This window comes from Oncorhynchus nerka, linkage group LG13, assembly GCF_034236695.1.
Source record: "Oncorhynchus nerka isolate Pitt River linkage group LG13, Oner_Uvic_2.0, whole genome shotgun sequence".
In the NCBI taxonomy this organism is placed as follows: Eukaryota; Metazoa; Chordata; class Actinopteri; order Salmoniformes; family Salmonidae; genus Oncorhynchus; species Oncorhynchus nerka.
Window position 1 is genome coordinate 25,884,259 of NC_088408.1, and position 16,942 is coordinate 25,901,200.

The following is a 16,942-nucleotide window of genomic DNA, read 5'->3' on the forward strand; positions in this document are numbered from 1 at the left end:
GCAGTGTGTGTCTATAGCAGTGTGTGTCTGGCAGTGTGTGTCTATGGCAGTGTGTGTATGGCAGTGTGTGTCTATGGCAGTGTGTGTCTATAGTAGTGTGTGTCTATGGCAGTGTGTGTCTACGGCAGTGTGTGTTTATGGCAGTGTGTGTCTACGGCAGTGTGTGTCTATGGCAGTGTGTGTCTATGGCAGTGTGTGTCTGGCAGTGTGTGTCTATGGCAGAGTGTGTCTATAGCAGTGTGTGTCTGGCAGTGTGTGTCTATAGCAGAGTGTGTCTATGGCAGTGTGTGTCTATGGCAGTGTGTGTCTATGGCAGTGTGTGTCTATAGCAGAGTGTGTCTATAGCAGTGTGTCTGGCAGTGTGTGTCTATAGCAGAGTGTGTCTATGGCAGTGTGTGTCTATGGCAGTGTGTGTCTATGGCAGTGTGTGTCTATGGCAGTGTGTGTCTATGGCAGTGTGTGTCTATAGCAGTGTGTGTCTATGGCAGTGTGTGTCTATGGCAGTGTGTGTCTATAGCAGTGTGTGTCTATGGCAGTGTGTGTCTATAGCAGTGTGTGTCTGGCAGTGTGTGTCTATGGCAGTGTGTGTCTGGCAGTGTCTATGGCAGTGTGTGTCTATAGCAGTGTGTGTCTGGCAGTGTGTGTCTATGGCAGTGTGTGTCTGGCAGTGTGTGTCTATGGCAGTGTGTCTATAGCAGTGTGTGTGTGTGTCTATAGCAGTGTGTGTGTGTGTCTATGGCAGTGTGTGTCTATAGCAGTGTGTGTCTGGCAGTGTGTGTCTATGGCAGTGTGTGTATGGCAGTGTGTGTCTATGGCAGTGTGTGTCTATAGCAGTGTGTGTCTGGCAGTGTGTGTCTATGGCAGTGTGTGTCTGGCAGTGTGTGTCTATGGCAGTGTGTCTATAGCAGTGTGTGTCTATAGCAGTGTGTGTGTGTGTCTATAGCAGTGTGTGTCTGGCAGTGTGTGTCTATGGCAGTGTGTGTCTGGCAGTGTGTGTCTATGGCAGTGTGTGTATGGCAGTGTGTGTCTATAGCAGTGTGTGTCTATGGCAGTGTGTGTCTATGGCAGTGTGTGTCTATGGCAGTGTGTGTCTATAGCAGTGTGTGTCTGGCAGTGTGTGTCTATAGCAGTGTGTGTCTATAGCAGTGTGTGTCTATAGCAGTGTGTGTCTGGCAGTGTGTGTCTGGCAGTGTGTGTCTATAGCAGTGTGTGTCTATGGCAGTGTGTGTCTATGGCAGTGTGTGTCTATGGCAGTGTGTGTCTATAGCAGTGTGTGTCTATAGCAGTGTGTGTCTATAGCAGTGTGTGTCTATGGCAGTGTGTGTATGGCAGTGTGTGTCTGGCAGTGTGTGTCTATAGCAGTGTGTGTCTATGGCAGTGTGTGTCTATGGCAGTGTGTGTCTATAGCAGTGTGTGTCTATAGCAGTGTGTGTCTATAGCAGTGTGTGTCTATAGCAGAGTGTGTCTATAGCAGTGTGTGTCTATAGCAGTGTGTGTCTATAGCAGAGTGTGTCTATAGCAGTGTGTGTCTATGGCAGTGTGTGTATGGCAGTGTGTGTATGGCAGTGTGTGTCTATGGCAGTGTGTGTCTATAGCAGTGTGTGTCTATAGCAGTGTGTGTCTATGGCAGTGTGTGTCTATAGCAGTGTGTGTCTATAGCAGAGTGTCTATAGCAGTGTGTGTCTATAGCAGTGTGTGTCTATGGCAGTGTGTGTCTATAGCAGAGTGTCTATAGCAGTGTGTGTCTATGGCAGTGTGTGTCTATAGCAGTGTGTGTCTATAGCAGAGTGTATATAGCAGTGTGTGTCTATAGCAGAGTGTCTATAGCAGTGTGTGTCTATAGCAGAGTGTCTATAGCAGTGTGTGTCTATAGCAGAGTGTCTATAGCAGTGTGTGTCTATAGCAGAGTGTCTATAGCAGTGTGTGTCTATGGCAGTGTGTGTATATAGCAGTGTGTGTCTATAGCAGAGTGTCTATAGCAGTGTGTGTCTATAGCAGAGTGTCTATAGCAGTGTGTGTCTATAGCAGAGTGTCTATGGCAGTGTGTGTCTATAGCAGAGTGTCTATAGCAGTGTGTGTCTATAGCAGAGTGTCTATAGCAGTGTGTGTCTATAGCAGAGTGTCTATAGCAGTGTGTGTCTATAGCAGAGTGTCTATAGCAGTGTGTGTCTATAGCAGAGTGTCTATAGCAGTGTGTGTCTATAGCAGAGTGTCTATAGCAGTGTGTGTCTATAGCAGAGTGTCTATAGCAGTGTGTGTCTATAGCAGAGTGTCTATGGCAGTGGACAGTCTGTGGCAGTGCATTGTCTGTCAGTGCTCCCTGCTCTGTTGGAGTTATGGTTAAACACATGAATCATGCAGGGGGAGTCAGAGAGGACAGCTTGTCCAGTAGTAGAGGCCCACAGAGACACATTAAGTCTGTCTTCATCAGGCATCCAGTGACCCACACACACCCCTCCTGAGAGAGATAAACTCAGGCCCTGGCCTCCATGCTAAACCCATCACACAAACACACACACAGACACACGCACACACACACACACACGCTGATGCATGCAGAGAGGTAGAGACAGGTGGTTGTCAGTTCAGTGAGGGTGGAGGCATTGTGTGTGTGTGTGTCTGTGGCAGGAACAAAACAAGCTCGACAGGTCTCCCCTCCTCTTTGTGAGGGTGTGTGTGCATAGTAGACGTGACGGCCTTCTGGGCACTATGGGAAAGTTTAGGGCCGTTTAAAGCCTGGCTGCCATGGCAACATAATGAGATGCTAATGGAGGTCTGTATGCTTGCCACCTCCTCTCCTTCCCCTCATCTATCTCTCTATCCCCCTCTTTCTCTTCCTCTCTCTATTCTCTCTATCTCCGGGTTAGGCCCCAGTGGGCCCCAACTAATGCTAATAGAACTCCCTCAACAGAAGATCTTTCTCCTGTAACCTAGCCCCCTGCTCCATGCTCTATAAATTACACACACACACACACACACACACACACACACACACACACACACACACACACACACACAAATGTTTCTAGAGTCTGTCAGTCAGACCATTGTGTGCTGAAGCTACTTAACTGGTTTAGGCTAAATCTCTGCATGCTTCTTTACTTCCAACATTTCTCCTGCTTGGTTGCACTTTTTTTCTGCTTCAGCCAACTTTCTTGTTGTAAGTTAGTACAGGGAGGCAGACCTGTTGTAGCCTTTTCCTGCAGTCAATTACCCAAAGTGCCCTCTTTGACCCCATGGGTGGAATGTTATTCATATTTGTCATAATTTGTCATCATTAATAAAGATTTTAAAAATGAAACCGAGGAAAATACGGTGTTTCCATGTCAAACAGTTTTGTTATATTTCAGTCTTCTGTTAAGTATATAGAGTGTAATATTGGGATGCAAACTCAAAAAATGTTAAGCCTTCTACCATGTGTGTGAGGTGTATACTTTTGTTTCAAAGTAGATTTGTTTAAGACTAACAAGAAACACTCTGTGTGACCCTGATTTAGCCCACTGCAGTAAAAGGTTTGGTTCTAAACCTCCTGTTGTAACCGTACACAAAGCAACGCCATACAGAGAGTGAGTCCAAGGACAGAACCATGTATGTTGTGTGAAGGAGCATGTGCAACAGTCAGTAAGCAGTGCCTTTACTTTCCTTCTGGGGTGGAGAGTTTTAGTCATGATTGAATTATGCCACAGGAGAGTAAGGAGTGTTCCATAAAGACAGTTCTGGCTCTGTATCTCTCTCGCTGTTGGGTGTGTGTTCTATGCCTCGCCATCGCAGTGAGGAAATACTCTGGGGAAATCACACTGAAATGACTTGGCCTGAAAGCTGGTGTTTTAGTTAGTATTTTCAGAGATCTATGTGGAGGTTAAATGAGGACAGATTGTACTAAGCTTCTCTATGTCCACACGCACACCACAATGAGAGGAGTGAGGCAGAGAGAAACACACACACCTCTACAAGGGTAATGAAGCAGCCAGGGACAGGGCCTGAAAGCTCCCAGCAGGTAGCGCTCAGTCCACTGGCTACAGTACTACACACACCTCACACACACAGGGACAGGGCCTGAAAGCTCCCACACACACAGTCCACTGGCACACACACACACACACACACACACACACACACACACACACACACACACGCACGCACGCACACACACACAGACACCGATCATCCCTCTCAAGCTCACAGCAGGGCGTCCACTCTAACAATGGGAGTCCTTACAAAGAGCCAACAGTGCGGTGAATCGCTAGAGCCCAGAGAAAGTCAATGGAGAGACAGGAGAGAGAGGACGTAGCAGTTCTCTAGGTGAAAAGATGACCTAATAATGATATAGCTCCTGTGTCATGTGATGTGTCTATTATATATCTGTCTACCTCAGTGATAATGTCAACAGCTGGTGGCTCACTACACTACACCAGCTCTGTGGGGAGAGTGCTGACGAGGAGAAAAGACACATAGCTAGCCCACAGAGCTCCTGGCATCCGGCTGTGTGTGTGTGTGTGTGTGTGTGTGTGTGTGTACAGTGCCTTGCAAAAGTATTCATTCCCCTTGTCGTTTTTCCTATTTTGTTGCATTAAAAACTGTCATTTAAATGAATTTTATTTGAATTTCATGTAATGGACATACACAAAATAATCCAAATTGGTGAAGTGAAATAAAAATAAAAATAAAATTGAACATGAAAAAGTGTTGTGTGCATACAGTGGGGCAAAAAAGTATTTAGTCAGCCACCAATTGTGCAAGTTCTCCCACTTAAACAAATGAGAGAGGCCTGTAATTTTCATCATAGGTACACTTCAAATATGACAGACAAAATGAGAAAAGAAATCCAGAAAATCACATTGTAGGATTTTTTATGAATTTATTTGCAAATTATGGTGGAAAATAAGTATTTGGTCACCTACAAACAAGCAAGATTTCTGGCTCTCACAGACCTGTAACTTCTTCTTTAAGATGCTCCTCTGTCCTCCACTCGTTACCTGTATTAATGGCACCTGTTTGAACTTGTTATCAGTATAAAATACACCTGTCCACAACCTCAAAACAGTCACACTCCAAACTCCACTATGGCCAAGACCAAAGAGCTGTCAAAGGACACCATAAACAAAATTGTAGACCTGCACCAGGCTGGGAAGACTGAATCTGCAATAGGTAAGCAGCTTGGTTTGAAGAAATCAACTGTGGGAGCAATTATTAGGAAATGGAAGACATACAAGACCACCGATAATCTCCCTCGATCTGGGGCTCCACGCAAGATCTCACTCCGTGGGGTCAAAATGATCACAAGAACGATGAGCAAAAATCCCAGAACCACACGGGGGGACCTAGTGAATGACCTGCAGAGAGCTGGGACCAAAGTAACAAAGCCTACCATCAGTAACACACTACGCCGCCAGGGACTCAAATCCTGCAGTGCCAGACGTGTGCCCCTGCTTAAGCCAGTACATGTCCAGGCCCGTCTGAAGTTTGCTAGAGAGCATTTGGATGATCCAGAAGAAGATTGGGAGAATGTCATATGGTCAGATGAAACCAAAATATAACTTTTTGGTAAAAACTCAACTCGTCGTGTTTGGAGGACAAAGAATGCTGAGTTGCATCCAAAGAACACCATACCTACTGTGAAGCATGGGGGTGGAAACATCATGCTTTGGGGCTGTTTTTCTGCAAAGGGACCCGGACGACTGATCCGTGTAAAGGAAAGAATGAATGGGGCCATGTATCGTGAGATTTTGAGTGAAAACCTCCTTCCATCAGCAAGGGCATTGAAGATGAAACGTGGCTGGGTCTTTCAGCATGACAATGATCCCAAACACACCGCCCGGGCAATGAAGGAGTGGCTTCGTAAGAAGCATTTCAAGGTCCTGGAGTGGCCTAGCCAGTCTCCAGATCTCAACCCCATAGAACATCTTTGGAGGGAGTTGAAAGTCAGTGTTGCCGAGCAACAGCCCCAAAACATCACTGCTCTAGAGGAGATCTACATGGAGGAATGGGCCAAAATACCAGCAACAGTGTGTGAAAGCCTTGTGAAGACTTACAGAAAACGTTTGACCTCTGTCATTGCCAACAAAGGGTATATAACAAAGTATTGAGATAAACTTTTGTTGCTGTACACCCATCCAACTTGAAGGAGCTGGAGCAGTTTTGCCTTGAAGGAATGGCAAAAATCCCAGTGGCTAAATGTGCCAAGCTTATAGAGACATACCCCAAGAGACTTGCAGCTGTAATTGCTACAAAAGGTGGCTCTACAAAGTATTGACTTTGGCGGGGTGAATAGTTATGCATGCTCAAGTTTTCAGTTTTTTTTGTGTATTTCACAATAAAAAATATTTTGCATCTTCAAAGTAGTAGACATGTTGTGTAAATCAAGGTTGTAAGGCAACAAAATAGGAAAAATGCCAAGGAGGGTGAATACTTTCGCAAGCCACTGTATTTGCATTCAGCATGTATGTGTACTTATACACTGTGTGTGTGTGTGTGTGTGTGTGTGTGTGTGTGTGTGTGTGTGTGTGTGTGTGTGTGTGTGTTTAAGACCTAACCACCTGGTATGAGGGGGTCCCAGTGATCCGGGATGGACAATGAGAACAGCTAACGCTAGGGAGCGGAGTCATATCCCACAGGAAGACCAGTAGGGTGACCCCTGTAGAGGTAAAGGTCAGAGGTCACAGGGATATCCTCTATGCAACAAGATCTTCTAAATTTGACGTAGTAAGGATCTATTTTTGAAGCATTAAATCCTTGTGGTTACAGGGTTAATTCCGCGTGGGTACAGGGTAAATTCTGTGTGGTTACAGGGTTAATTCCGTGTGGTTACAGGGTAATTCTGTGTGGTTACAGGGTTAATTCTGCGTGGTTACAGGGTTAATTCCGTGTGGTTACAGGGTTAATTCCGTGTGGTTACAGGGTTAATTCCGTGTGGTTACAGGGTTAATTCTGCGTGGTTACAGGGTTAATTCCGTGTGGTTACAGGGTAATTCCGCGTGGTTACAGGGTAATTCCGCGTGGTTACAGGGTTAATTCCGCGTGGTTACAGGGTTAATTCTGTGTGGTTACAGGGTTAATTCCGCGTGATTACAGGGTTAATTCTGTGTGGTTACAGGGTTAAAACAGAAACAACTAACATGTTAACAGTTCAGGCATTAATTCCAAGAGGTTTGGTTAGGGCTATGGTTTGGGGAAGGCTTAAAACAAAAAAACTAAAAAATGATGCAGTATTACCATCAAGTATTCTCAGAGCTTGCTAGCACATTGTGAACTTCTGTAGCGCAGTGGTCTGATCAGCGCACCATGTTTCCCAGCATCATGAGTTCGTGCCCAGTGCTAGGCAATCATTTTATTTTTATTTTGTGAGAGCAGAGGAAGACATATATCGATGTTCTCCGGACCTTTTCAAACATCTGAAATCAAAGTCTATTTTCAGTGATCTGGCTGCCTCTATGACAGAAACACTGAGGACAGTCATATGACAGGACACACACACACATACACACAAGTGTTCTGACTAACAGGAAGTCAAAGCTACATGCAGGCCACAACATCGCCTCATGAAATCAATGTTATGCTGACTCTTTTCTGATTTTCCAATATGGCACTGTTGCCGAAACAAGACATTCTCATGGTATGGGTGTTGTTTCAAACCTATATGGTCTTTAAGAAACAATATTTATTGATCTTCAAGTGAAGAGGGGACAACACTTTTGAACCCATCCACAAAGGCAGCCTATGCTTTGTGTAATTGACAGCACTCACACAAAGTGCAGACTACATCAACTCTGGCCCTTTGAAACCATATTAAAGTCATTCACTGCTCAGTTGGCCAACCAAGCATTATCCCTGGCTGTCCATCAAAGACTAGTAACCTCTGTTGTCCTTTCCTAATGATAGGCCTGTCTCTCGCCACTCTCTCCACAGCCAACTTCGTGTGGTGATCAATAAATCAGAAGAGGAAGTTCCCTATTTGGCCCCTCCATGCGTTGGTGTTAGTTGGAGTGTGCTTTTGTGTCTTGATCAAATAAAATCAAATGTATTTATATAGCCCTTCGTACATCAGCTGATATCTCAAAGTGCTGTACAGAAACCCAGCCTAAAACCCCAAACAGCAAGCAATGCAGGTGTAGAAGCACGGAGTGATCACCTCACTCCGAGCCCCTGTGGGCTGTGCATTGTGGGAGCTGTACCCACTTCGTGCCGATGGAGGGATGGAACAGGCAGACAGGGTGGCATGCTCAGAGGAAGTCCGGGTAATGTTCTGTGGGCCATTGTCCCGATGGGAGAGGTGAGGATAGGACCATAGAAAAGAGGGGGAAAGAGTGTCTGTCTGTCCACAATAGCATGCAGTCAATGGGGAGGATAGAGGAGAGACAGGGCGGCACTATTTCGTCATAGAGGAAATGGCAAGCCAGGGGTCACTGAGACTATAAAGGGGGTAGGGGTGGGGGGAGAATGTGCCAGGGAATGAACCATGCCTCCCTTTCAACTTCGAAATAGGTGGTATGGTGAGATGCAATGGCAGGGGGTGAGGGAGAAAACTCTGGGGTGCATTGAACTCTGATCAGGGAATCAGGGGTGAGCGGATGGGGTGAGGGTGAGTACAAGAAACGAGTGCAGAAAGAGAGCTACATTGCTACAGAAAGGGGGCCTCCCTCCTCCCTCATTCTTGATGGCATTCTAATAATCAGAGAACGAGTTCGCACCCTCCATCTGGTTCCTATCGGCCCCAGTCCCAGCTTCAAGTCCTACAGTACAACACTCCGACCAGAATATATAATAACTCTGGTATGTGGTTCCTCAGCTGCACGTGGGCATCACATGAACAGACCAACTCCAAAGGGGCAGGGATTTTATAATAGGAATGTATGGGGAGTGGGGACTCTGAACTGAACCTCACTCCCAGTCCCCATAGCCTTTCATCTGTTCAGCCTTTACTACTAAATCACACTCCTCCCAACACAATCAATGCTGCTACATGACTGGTCCCTGGGACAGGGAGACATTTATTGAAATTACAGTCTTCGTGACTACGACTGTCAGTGATTACCAACACAGTGGCTACGACTGTCAGTGATTAACAACACAGTGACCGTGACTCAGTGATTAACAACACAGTGACCGTGACTGTCAGTGATTAACAACACAGTGACCGTGACTGTCATAGTGATTAACAACACAGTGACTGTGACTGTCATGGTGATTAACAACACAATGACTGTGACTGTCATAGTGATTAACAACACAATGACTGTGACTGTCAGTGATTAACAACACAGTGACCGTGACTGTCAGTGATTAATAACACAGTGACCGTGACTGTCAGTGATTAACAACACAGTGACCGTGACTGTCATAGTGATTACCAACACAGTGACTGTGACAGTCATATTGATTAACAACACAGTGACTGTGACTGTCATAGTGATTAACAACACAATGACTGTGACTGTCATAGTGATTAACAACACAATGACTGTGACTGTCAGTGATTAACAACACAGTGACCGTGACTTTCAGTGATTAATAACACAGCGACTACGACTGTCAGTGATTAATAACACAGTGACCGTGACTGTCAGTGATTAACAACACAGTGACCGTGACTGTCAGTGATTAACAACACAATGACCGTGACTGTCATAGTGATTACAACACAGTGACTGTGACAGTCATATTGATTACCAACACAGTGACTGTGACTGTCATAGTGATGATCAATACAGTGACTGTGACTGTCATAGTGGTTACCAACACAGTGACTGTGACTCTCATATTGATTAACAACACAGTAAATGTGACTGTAATATTGATTAACAACACAGGATGAGTGTTTGATGACTGGTTCATGAAGTCCTGGGAGGTGGCAGGTCCTAGTGAGTAAGAAACACGAGCGTTTGTATGCACACACACACATTCACATGCACGCACGGATGCGCACACCCACTGACACACCCAAGCAGGCACACACACACACGCTTGCATGCACAGACAAGCTGGGGGGACAGGAACCGGTGAGGAGTACTCTGTAGTACGGGTTCTACATGGAACCCAAAAGGGTTCTACCTGGAACCAAAAAGGGTTCTACCTATGGGGACAGCCAAAGAACCCTTTAAGGTTCTAGATAGCACCTTTTGTTCTAATAGTGTAGTACCCCACCCATACCCCATCCTGTCCTCTTCTCTAGCATGTTGTAATCGGTCCATCTCCCCCTCCTCTCTACCCCTGTCTCCCCTCCCCTTCTCCAGCTGACACAATGGGAGGAAGGAAGCCTGGAGGGCTGTAGAATGGTGCCTGGGGAGAGGTCATAGCGAGGAAACAGAGAGCAGAGCTTGGCTGGCCTTCCGTCAGTCACAGAGGGACGTGACAGAGAGGAGGGAGTTAGACTTGAGTCACTCTGTGTTACTCAAATAATGGTGTGTGTGTGTTTGTGGTTGTGTCTGTCACCATAGGCACAGGGAAGTGACTGGGCCTAGACTGACTGTAATAAGGTGTCCTCTACTGTCCACTCTTATCCATAACTCCATGTCCAGTCAGTCATAAACTGGAGATGATTGCCCTCATAACATCATTAGCTCTGGTGCAGGAAGACATTTGTAACTGTATTTGATTTACTGTGGATATGGAATGATGTGTAATAAACATGATTGTATGTGCAGGAAGACCCAGACAGATGCAATCCCTTGGGGGAAGGACATTTACCACTTCATATTCATCATCTCTAGCACCACCCAAACATTATTAACATACAGCATGTATGTATGTATATTTTGAAGTAAAAGAGATAGAGAAAGATAAGTGTTTCCAATGACATTATCAACCAATTAGTAGACAATTAGTAGGCAATGCCTACTCGTAATTGGTCAAAATCACACAATGCACACCGATGATGTCATTGGAAACACTTACCTTCCTCTATCTTTTTTATTACAAAACCATCTTAATATACTGTATGTTGATGTGGGGGTGGTGCTGGAGAAAAATGGTGAAGTTTCCCTTTAAGTACCATGTTTAATTAAGTAGTTACTCTACACTGAGCGTACAAAACATTAGGAACACAGGCTCTTTCCATGATAGACTGACCATTACATTACATTTACATTACATTTAAGTCATTTAGCAGACGCTCTTATCCAGAGCGACTTACAAATTGGTGCGTTCACCCAGGTGAATCCCGGTGAAAGCTATAATCCCTTATTAATGTTAAATTCACTTCAATCAGTGTAGATTAAGGGGAGGAGACAGGATAAAAAAATTTTTAAGTTGAGACAAGGATTGTGTATGTGTGCCATTCAGAGGGCGCACCGGTTTGAGAAAAAAACATATTTTGTTAGATAAAACTATACTGAACATATTCATATGACCAAATAATTGATTAAAACACACTGTTTTACAATGAATGTCTACAGTAGCCTCAACAGCACTCTGTAGGGTAGCACCATGGTGTAGCCGGAAGACAGCTAGTTTACACCCTCTCCTGGGTACCCTCTGGGTACATTGACTTTAATACAAAACCTAGGAGGCTTATGGTTCCCACCCGCTTCCATAGACTTACACAGTAATTATGACAACTTCCGGTGGATGTCCTCCAACCTATCAGAGCTCTTGCAGCATGAACTGATATGTTATCCACCCAATCAAAGGATCAAGGAATGAATCTAGTATTGAAAGCATAAGCTCAAGCTAGCTAGCACTGCAGTGCATAAAATGTAATAGTTTTTAAAAATGAAGAAGCGAGAGAGAGAGAGAGACAGATATATTTAGCTGTATTCGTTTCACTTAGCTAGTGAATACATCTAGCTAGTTTAGCCTACCCAAATACCCAGCTCAAACAGAGAGGGGTGCTATGTTAGCTAGCTGGCTATGGCTATCCAACACAGGAACTCTTCCAAATCAAGGTAAACTTTTTGGTTTTATAAATGTATGGACAGTTGCTTGCTGACTGTACACTGTACTGCATGATTGTAGCGGGTTTACTAACACGTTAGTTCTAGTAGCTATGTTGACTATGACATTACTAACGTTGTTAGCTAATATGGTGACAACGATGTAGCCTGTGTGTAGTGGTTAGCAGTTATAATATGAAGGTTTGGCTTGGAAAGGTTTTTCTGCCTGGTCTGTCTAGTGGTTAGAGTATTGGGCCAGTAACTGAAAGGTTGCCAGATCAAATCCCTGAGCTGACAAGGTAAACATCTGTCGTTCTTCCCCTGAACAAGGAAGTTAACCCACTGTTCCCTGGTAATCTGTTATTGTAAATGAGAATTTGTTCTTAACTGACTTGCCTAGTTAAATAAAGGTCAAAAACATAGATGATGTGTTGTGCACTGAAATCCACAAGCAAAGGGAAAAGGTGAGAGAGTGCAGATGTGAGAAGGAATTATACAACGAGCCACCTTTTGTAGCAATTACAGCTGCAAGTCTCTTGGGGTATGTCTCATTTAGCCACTGGGATTTTTGACCATTCTACAAGGCAAAACTGCTCCAGCCCCTTCAAGTTGGATGGGTTCCGCTGGTGTACAGCAATCTTGAAGTCATACTACAGATTCTCAATTGGATTGAGCTCTGGGCTTTGACTAGGCCATTCCAAGACATTTAAATGTTTGCCCTTAAATCACTCAAGTGTTGCTTTAGCAGTATGCTTAGGGTCATTGTCCTGCTGGAAGGTGAACCTCCCTCCCAGTCTAAAATCTCTGGAAGACTGAAACAGGTTTCCTTCAAGAATTTCCCTGTATTTAGCGCCATCCATCATTACTTCAATTCTGACCAGTTTCCCAGTCCCTGACGATGAAAAACATTGTGTTATGAGGGTGATGAGAGGTGTTGGGTTTGCGCCAGACATTTTAGTCTCATCTGATCAGAGTACTTTCTTCCATATGTTTGGGGAGTCTCCCACATGCCATTTGGCGAACACCAAATGTGTTTGCTTATTTTTTTCTTTAAGCAATGGCTTTTTTTTCTGGCCACTCTTCTGCAAAGCCCAGCTCTGTGGAGTGTACGGCTTAAAGTGGTCCTATGGACAGATGCATCAATCTCTGCTGTGGATCTTTGCAGCTCCTTCAGGGTTATCTTTGGTCTCTTTGTTGCCTCTCTGATTAATGCCCTCCTTGCCTGGTCTGGGAGTTTGGTGGGTGGTTCTCTCTTGCCATTTTTTAATAATGGATTTAATGGTGCTCCGTGGGATGTTCAAAGTTTCTGATATGTTTTTATAACTCAACCCTGATCTGTACTTCTCCACAGCGTTGTCCCTGACCTGTTTGGAGAGCTCCTTGGTCTTCATGGTGCCACTTGCTTGGTGGTGTCCCTTGCTTAGTGGTGTTGCAGACTCTCAGAACAGGTGTATATATACTGAGATCATGTGACAGATCACGTGACACTTAGATTGCACACAGGTGGACTTTATTTAACTAATTATGTGACTTCTGAAGGTAATTAGTTGCACCAGATCTTATTTAGGGGCTTCATAGCAAAGGGGTGAGTACATATGCAGGCACCAATTTTTTGTTTTACATTTTTTTACATTTTTGATTTGGATTATTTTGTGTATGTCCATTACATGAAATCCAAATAAAAATCCATTCAAATTACAGGTTGTAATGCAACAAAATAGGAAAAAACGCCAAGGGGAATGAATACTTTTGCAAGGCACTGTACACACACACACACACACACACACACACACACACACACACACACACACACACACACACACACACACACACACACACACACACAGCCGGATGCCAGGAGCTCTGTGGGCTAGCTATGTGTCTTTTTTCCTCGTCAGCACTCTCCCCACAGAGCTGGTGTAGTGTAGTGAGCCACCAGCTGTTGACATTATCACTGAGGTAGACAGATATATAATAGACACATCACATGACACAGGAGCTATATCATTATTAGGTCATCTTTTCTCCTAGAGAACTGCTACGTCCTCTCTCTCCTGTCTCTCCATTGACTTTCTCTGGGCTCTAGCGATTCACCGCACTGTTGGCTCTTTGTAAGGACTCCCATTGTTAGAGTGGACGCCCTGCTGTGAGCTTGAGAGGGATGATCGGTGTCTGTGTGTCTCTGTGTGTGTGTGTGTGTGTGTGTGTGTGTGTGCGTGCGTGTGTGCATGTGTGTGTGTGTGCATGCATGCGTGTAGTACTGTAGCCAGTGGACTGAGCGCTACCTACTGCGATCTTTCAGGCCCTGTCCCTGACTGCTTCATTACCCTCGTAGAGGTCATTTTAAACTCACTTCACCAATTTGGATTATTTTGTGTATGTCCATTACATGAAATCCAAATAAAAATCCATTTAAATTACAGGTTGTAATGCAACAAAATAGGAAAAATGCCAAGGGGAATGAATACTTTTGCAAGGCACTGTATATGGCTGCTATGTTTGCGTGTGATCAGGGGTGTATTCATTCTGCCAATTCTGTTCAAAAACATTTCTTAAGTGGAATGAAACAGGGATACTTGAATTTGTCCAATACAAACTCTCGTTTGCAGATGTTGGACTAATGACTACACCCTAGATCAGCTAGATGCAGGCAAGTGTGCAAGGTGGTACTGAATGTGTCACTGTCTGTCACCTTGATTACAACAACAAAAAATCTCGACCTGTGCACCTATGTTGTAAACTTACATTCATAGACTAGGTTATAGCAACCCCATGATGAGTATAGGGAACATTTGAGTATCATGTAGTAGCCTAAACCTATCGATGTTACAATGAGATGGGTGAACGGAATATGAATGACAGTCATCCAATATTCTGTAATAGAAATAAGGCCATGCTCATGAAAAGATTATCGTCCTCCCTCATCTTAAACATCACTGACCGTCACTGCAGTGTATAATTCATGATGTGTTGTGACTAAGTACTGATGTTGTTTGACCTATTTAACTGCCAGTATCAAATGTCTGCCAGTGTTGAATGTTTTGGTTCAAGTTGGACGCCAGACTGGATTCGAGGACACATTGATAATGTATCTATGACAGAGTAATTCTGTAGCAGCTGATGTTGAGACTTTCTACAAGCCTCTCAGGCTGGAGTCTCAGGGTGGAAGGTAGCATAGCAGTTAGTGGTGGGTCAGTAACTGAAAGGTCTTCAAATCCCGAGCCAACAAGGTGAAAAATGTGTTGATGTGCCCTTGAGCAAGGCATTTAACCCTAATTGCTCCAGGGTTGCCGTTGATAATGGCAGACCCTGGCTGTGGCCCCACTCTTCGAGGGTGTCTCAGGGATATGCAAAAAACACACTTCCAATTCACGCATGCATATTAATATATACTTGTACATGTGTGAAATAGGACAAATGGAAACACCCTCCAAATGATTATTACTATTTACAAAACATACGGTGCTGTGTGATGAATATATTCTCAGAGAAGACCCGTTAGACATTTTCTATGCTTCTGTTCTGGAGGTATCTCCCTGAATTCTTATATTAAACTCGATTGATGTTATCAAACACTGCTCTCCTTTTGGTTTACCTGGAAATTCCCATTACAACATGATTCGTGACCCACATATGTGTGTGCGTGCGTGTGTATGAGTGCGTGTGTGTCTGTATGTGCGTGCGTGTGTTGATGATATAACCCAGATTCACTGCACTGCACATTCGTCACACATCTAGAGAGAAGTGGGGTTGAACTATAGTCTTACTTTCTCTCTGTCTCTGGAGTGGACACCTCACTGCTGAAACCAAGGGACTCCTGTGGACAGAAGAGGTACTGCGTTTAGCCTGATATTCAGCCATGTAACATCGGTATAGCATTCAGGTTGTGTTACTCAACGTCTAATAGCTCAAATAACATTGATGTAAAAAAGTATGTACAAAGTAATGTAACTCTGATGCTGATGTAATGATATGTAAATGTCACCAAGTATAAATGTTGTGTGACCAATGCAAGGGGAGTTTTGGCTTACCTGAATCTCCGAGCGAAGCTGCAGAGAGGTGGGGCTTGTGTCAACTTTCTCCTGTGAGAGAGGAAGAGAAATAAAGAGAGGGAAAGAGAGAGAGAGAGATCGGAGTTAGAAGGTTATCAGTATTGGCCAGTGAAGGGAGGGGCGGTGTGAAGTAGGAGTTGCTCAGGTAGAGAAAAGAGACGTATCATATCAAGGAGGGTGTATCAACAATCACATACATTGACATTGACTGTGACATTGAACATAGGAACAAATATAACAGTGAGAAGAAAGGAGGAGAGAACAGAGCAGTGTTTGCATTTCTATTTATTAGGCAGCAGCTACTCTTCCTGGGTCCAAACAGATTAAGGCACTTACATTACACATAACACAGAAGATAAAACAGTACATCATATAACATTATTACACAACTACATATTTACAATACAACATGTATAATACCACCATACAACGTTATTTCAATGTATGTGTGTGTGGAGTGCTAGCGTTTGTGTGTGTATGCGTGTGTTTGAACCTGTGTGTGTGGCTTTTTAAAATCTAATTCTACTGCTTGCATCAGTTACTTGATGTGGAATAGAGTTCCATGTAGTCATGCCTCTATGTAGTACTGTGCCCCTCCTATAGTCTGTTCTGGACTTAGGGACTGTGAAGAGACCTCTGGTGGCATGTCTTGTGGGGTATGCATGGGTGTCTGAGCTGTGTGCTAGTAGTTTAAACAGACAGCTCAGTACATTCAGCATGTCAACACTTCTTACAAAAACAAGTAGTGATGAAGTCAATCTCTCCTCCAATTTGAGCCATGAGAGATTGACTTCAGATGATTGATGTTAGCTCTCCGTGTACAGTTAAGGGCCAGTCGTGCAGCCCTGTTCTGAGCCAATTGTAATTTTCCTAAGTCATTCCTTGTGGCACCTGACCACACGACTGAACAGCAGTCCAAGTGCGACAAAATTAGGGCCTGTAGGACCTGACTTGTTAATAGTGTTATTAAGGAGGAAGAGCATCGCTTTAGTATGGACAGACTTTTCCCCATCTTAGCTACTG

The 16,942-nt window shown here is 44.3% G+C and overlaps 1 protein-coding gene across 5 annotated transcripts in view; it reads right to left on the minus strand.

Annotated features, from left to right (window-relative positions):
- The window catches only part of LOC115139279 (SAM and SH3 domain-containing protein 1-like), a 314,224-nt gene that overhangs the window by 47,806 nt on the left and 249,476 nt on the right, over positions 1-16,942 (minus strand). For all 5 annotated transcript variants that reach the window (XM_065026290.1, XM_029676473.2, XM_065026293.1 and 2 more), the window contains exons 3-4: positions 15,899-15,949; positions 15,635-15,684 (exon numbers count right to left, since the gene is read on the minus strand). In XM_065026290.1, the coding sequence (XP_064882362.1) occupies positions 15,635-15,684; positions 15,899-15,949 (101 nt within the window). The remainder of the gene's footprint in view (positions 1-15,634; positions 15,685-15,898; positions 15,950-16,942) is intronic.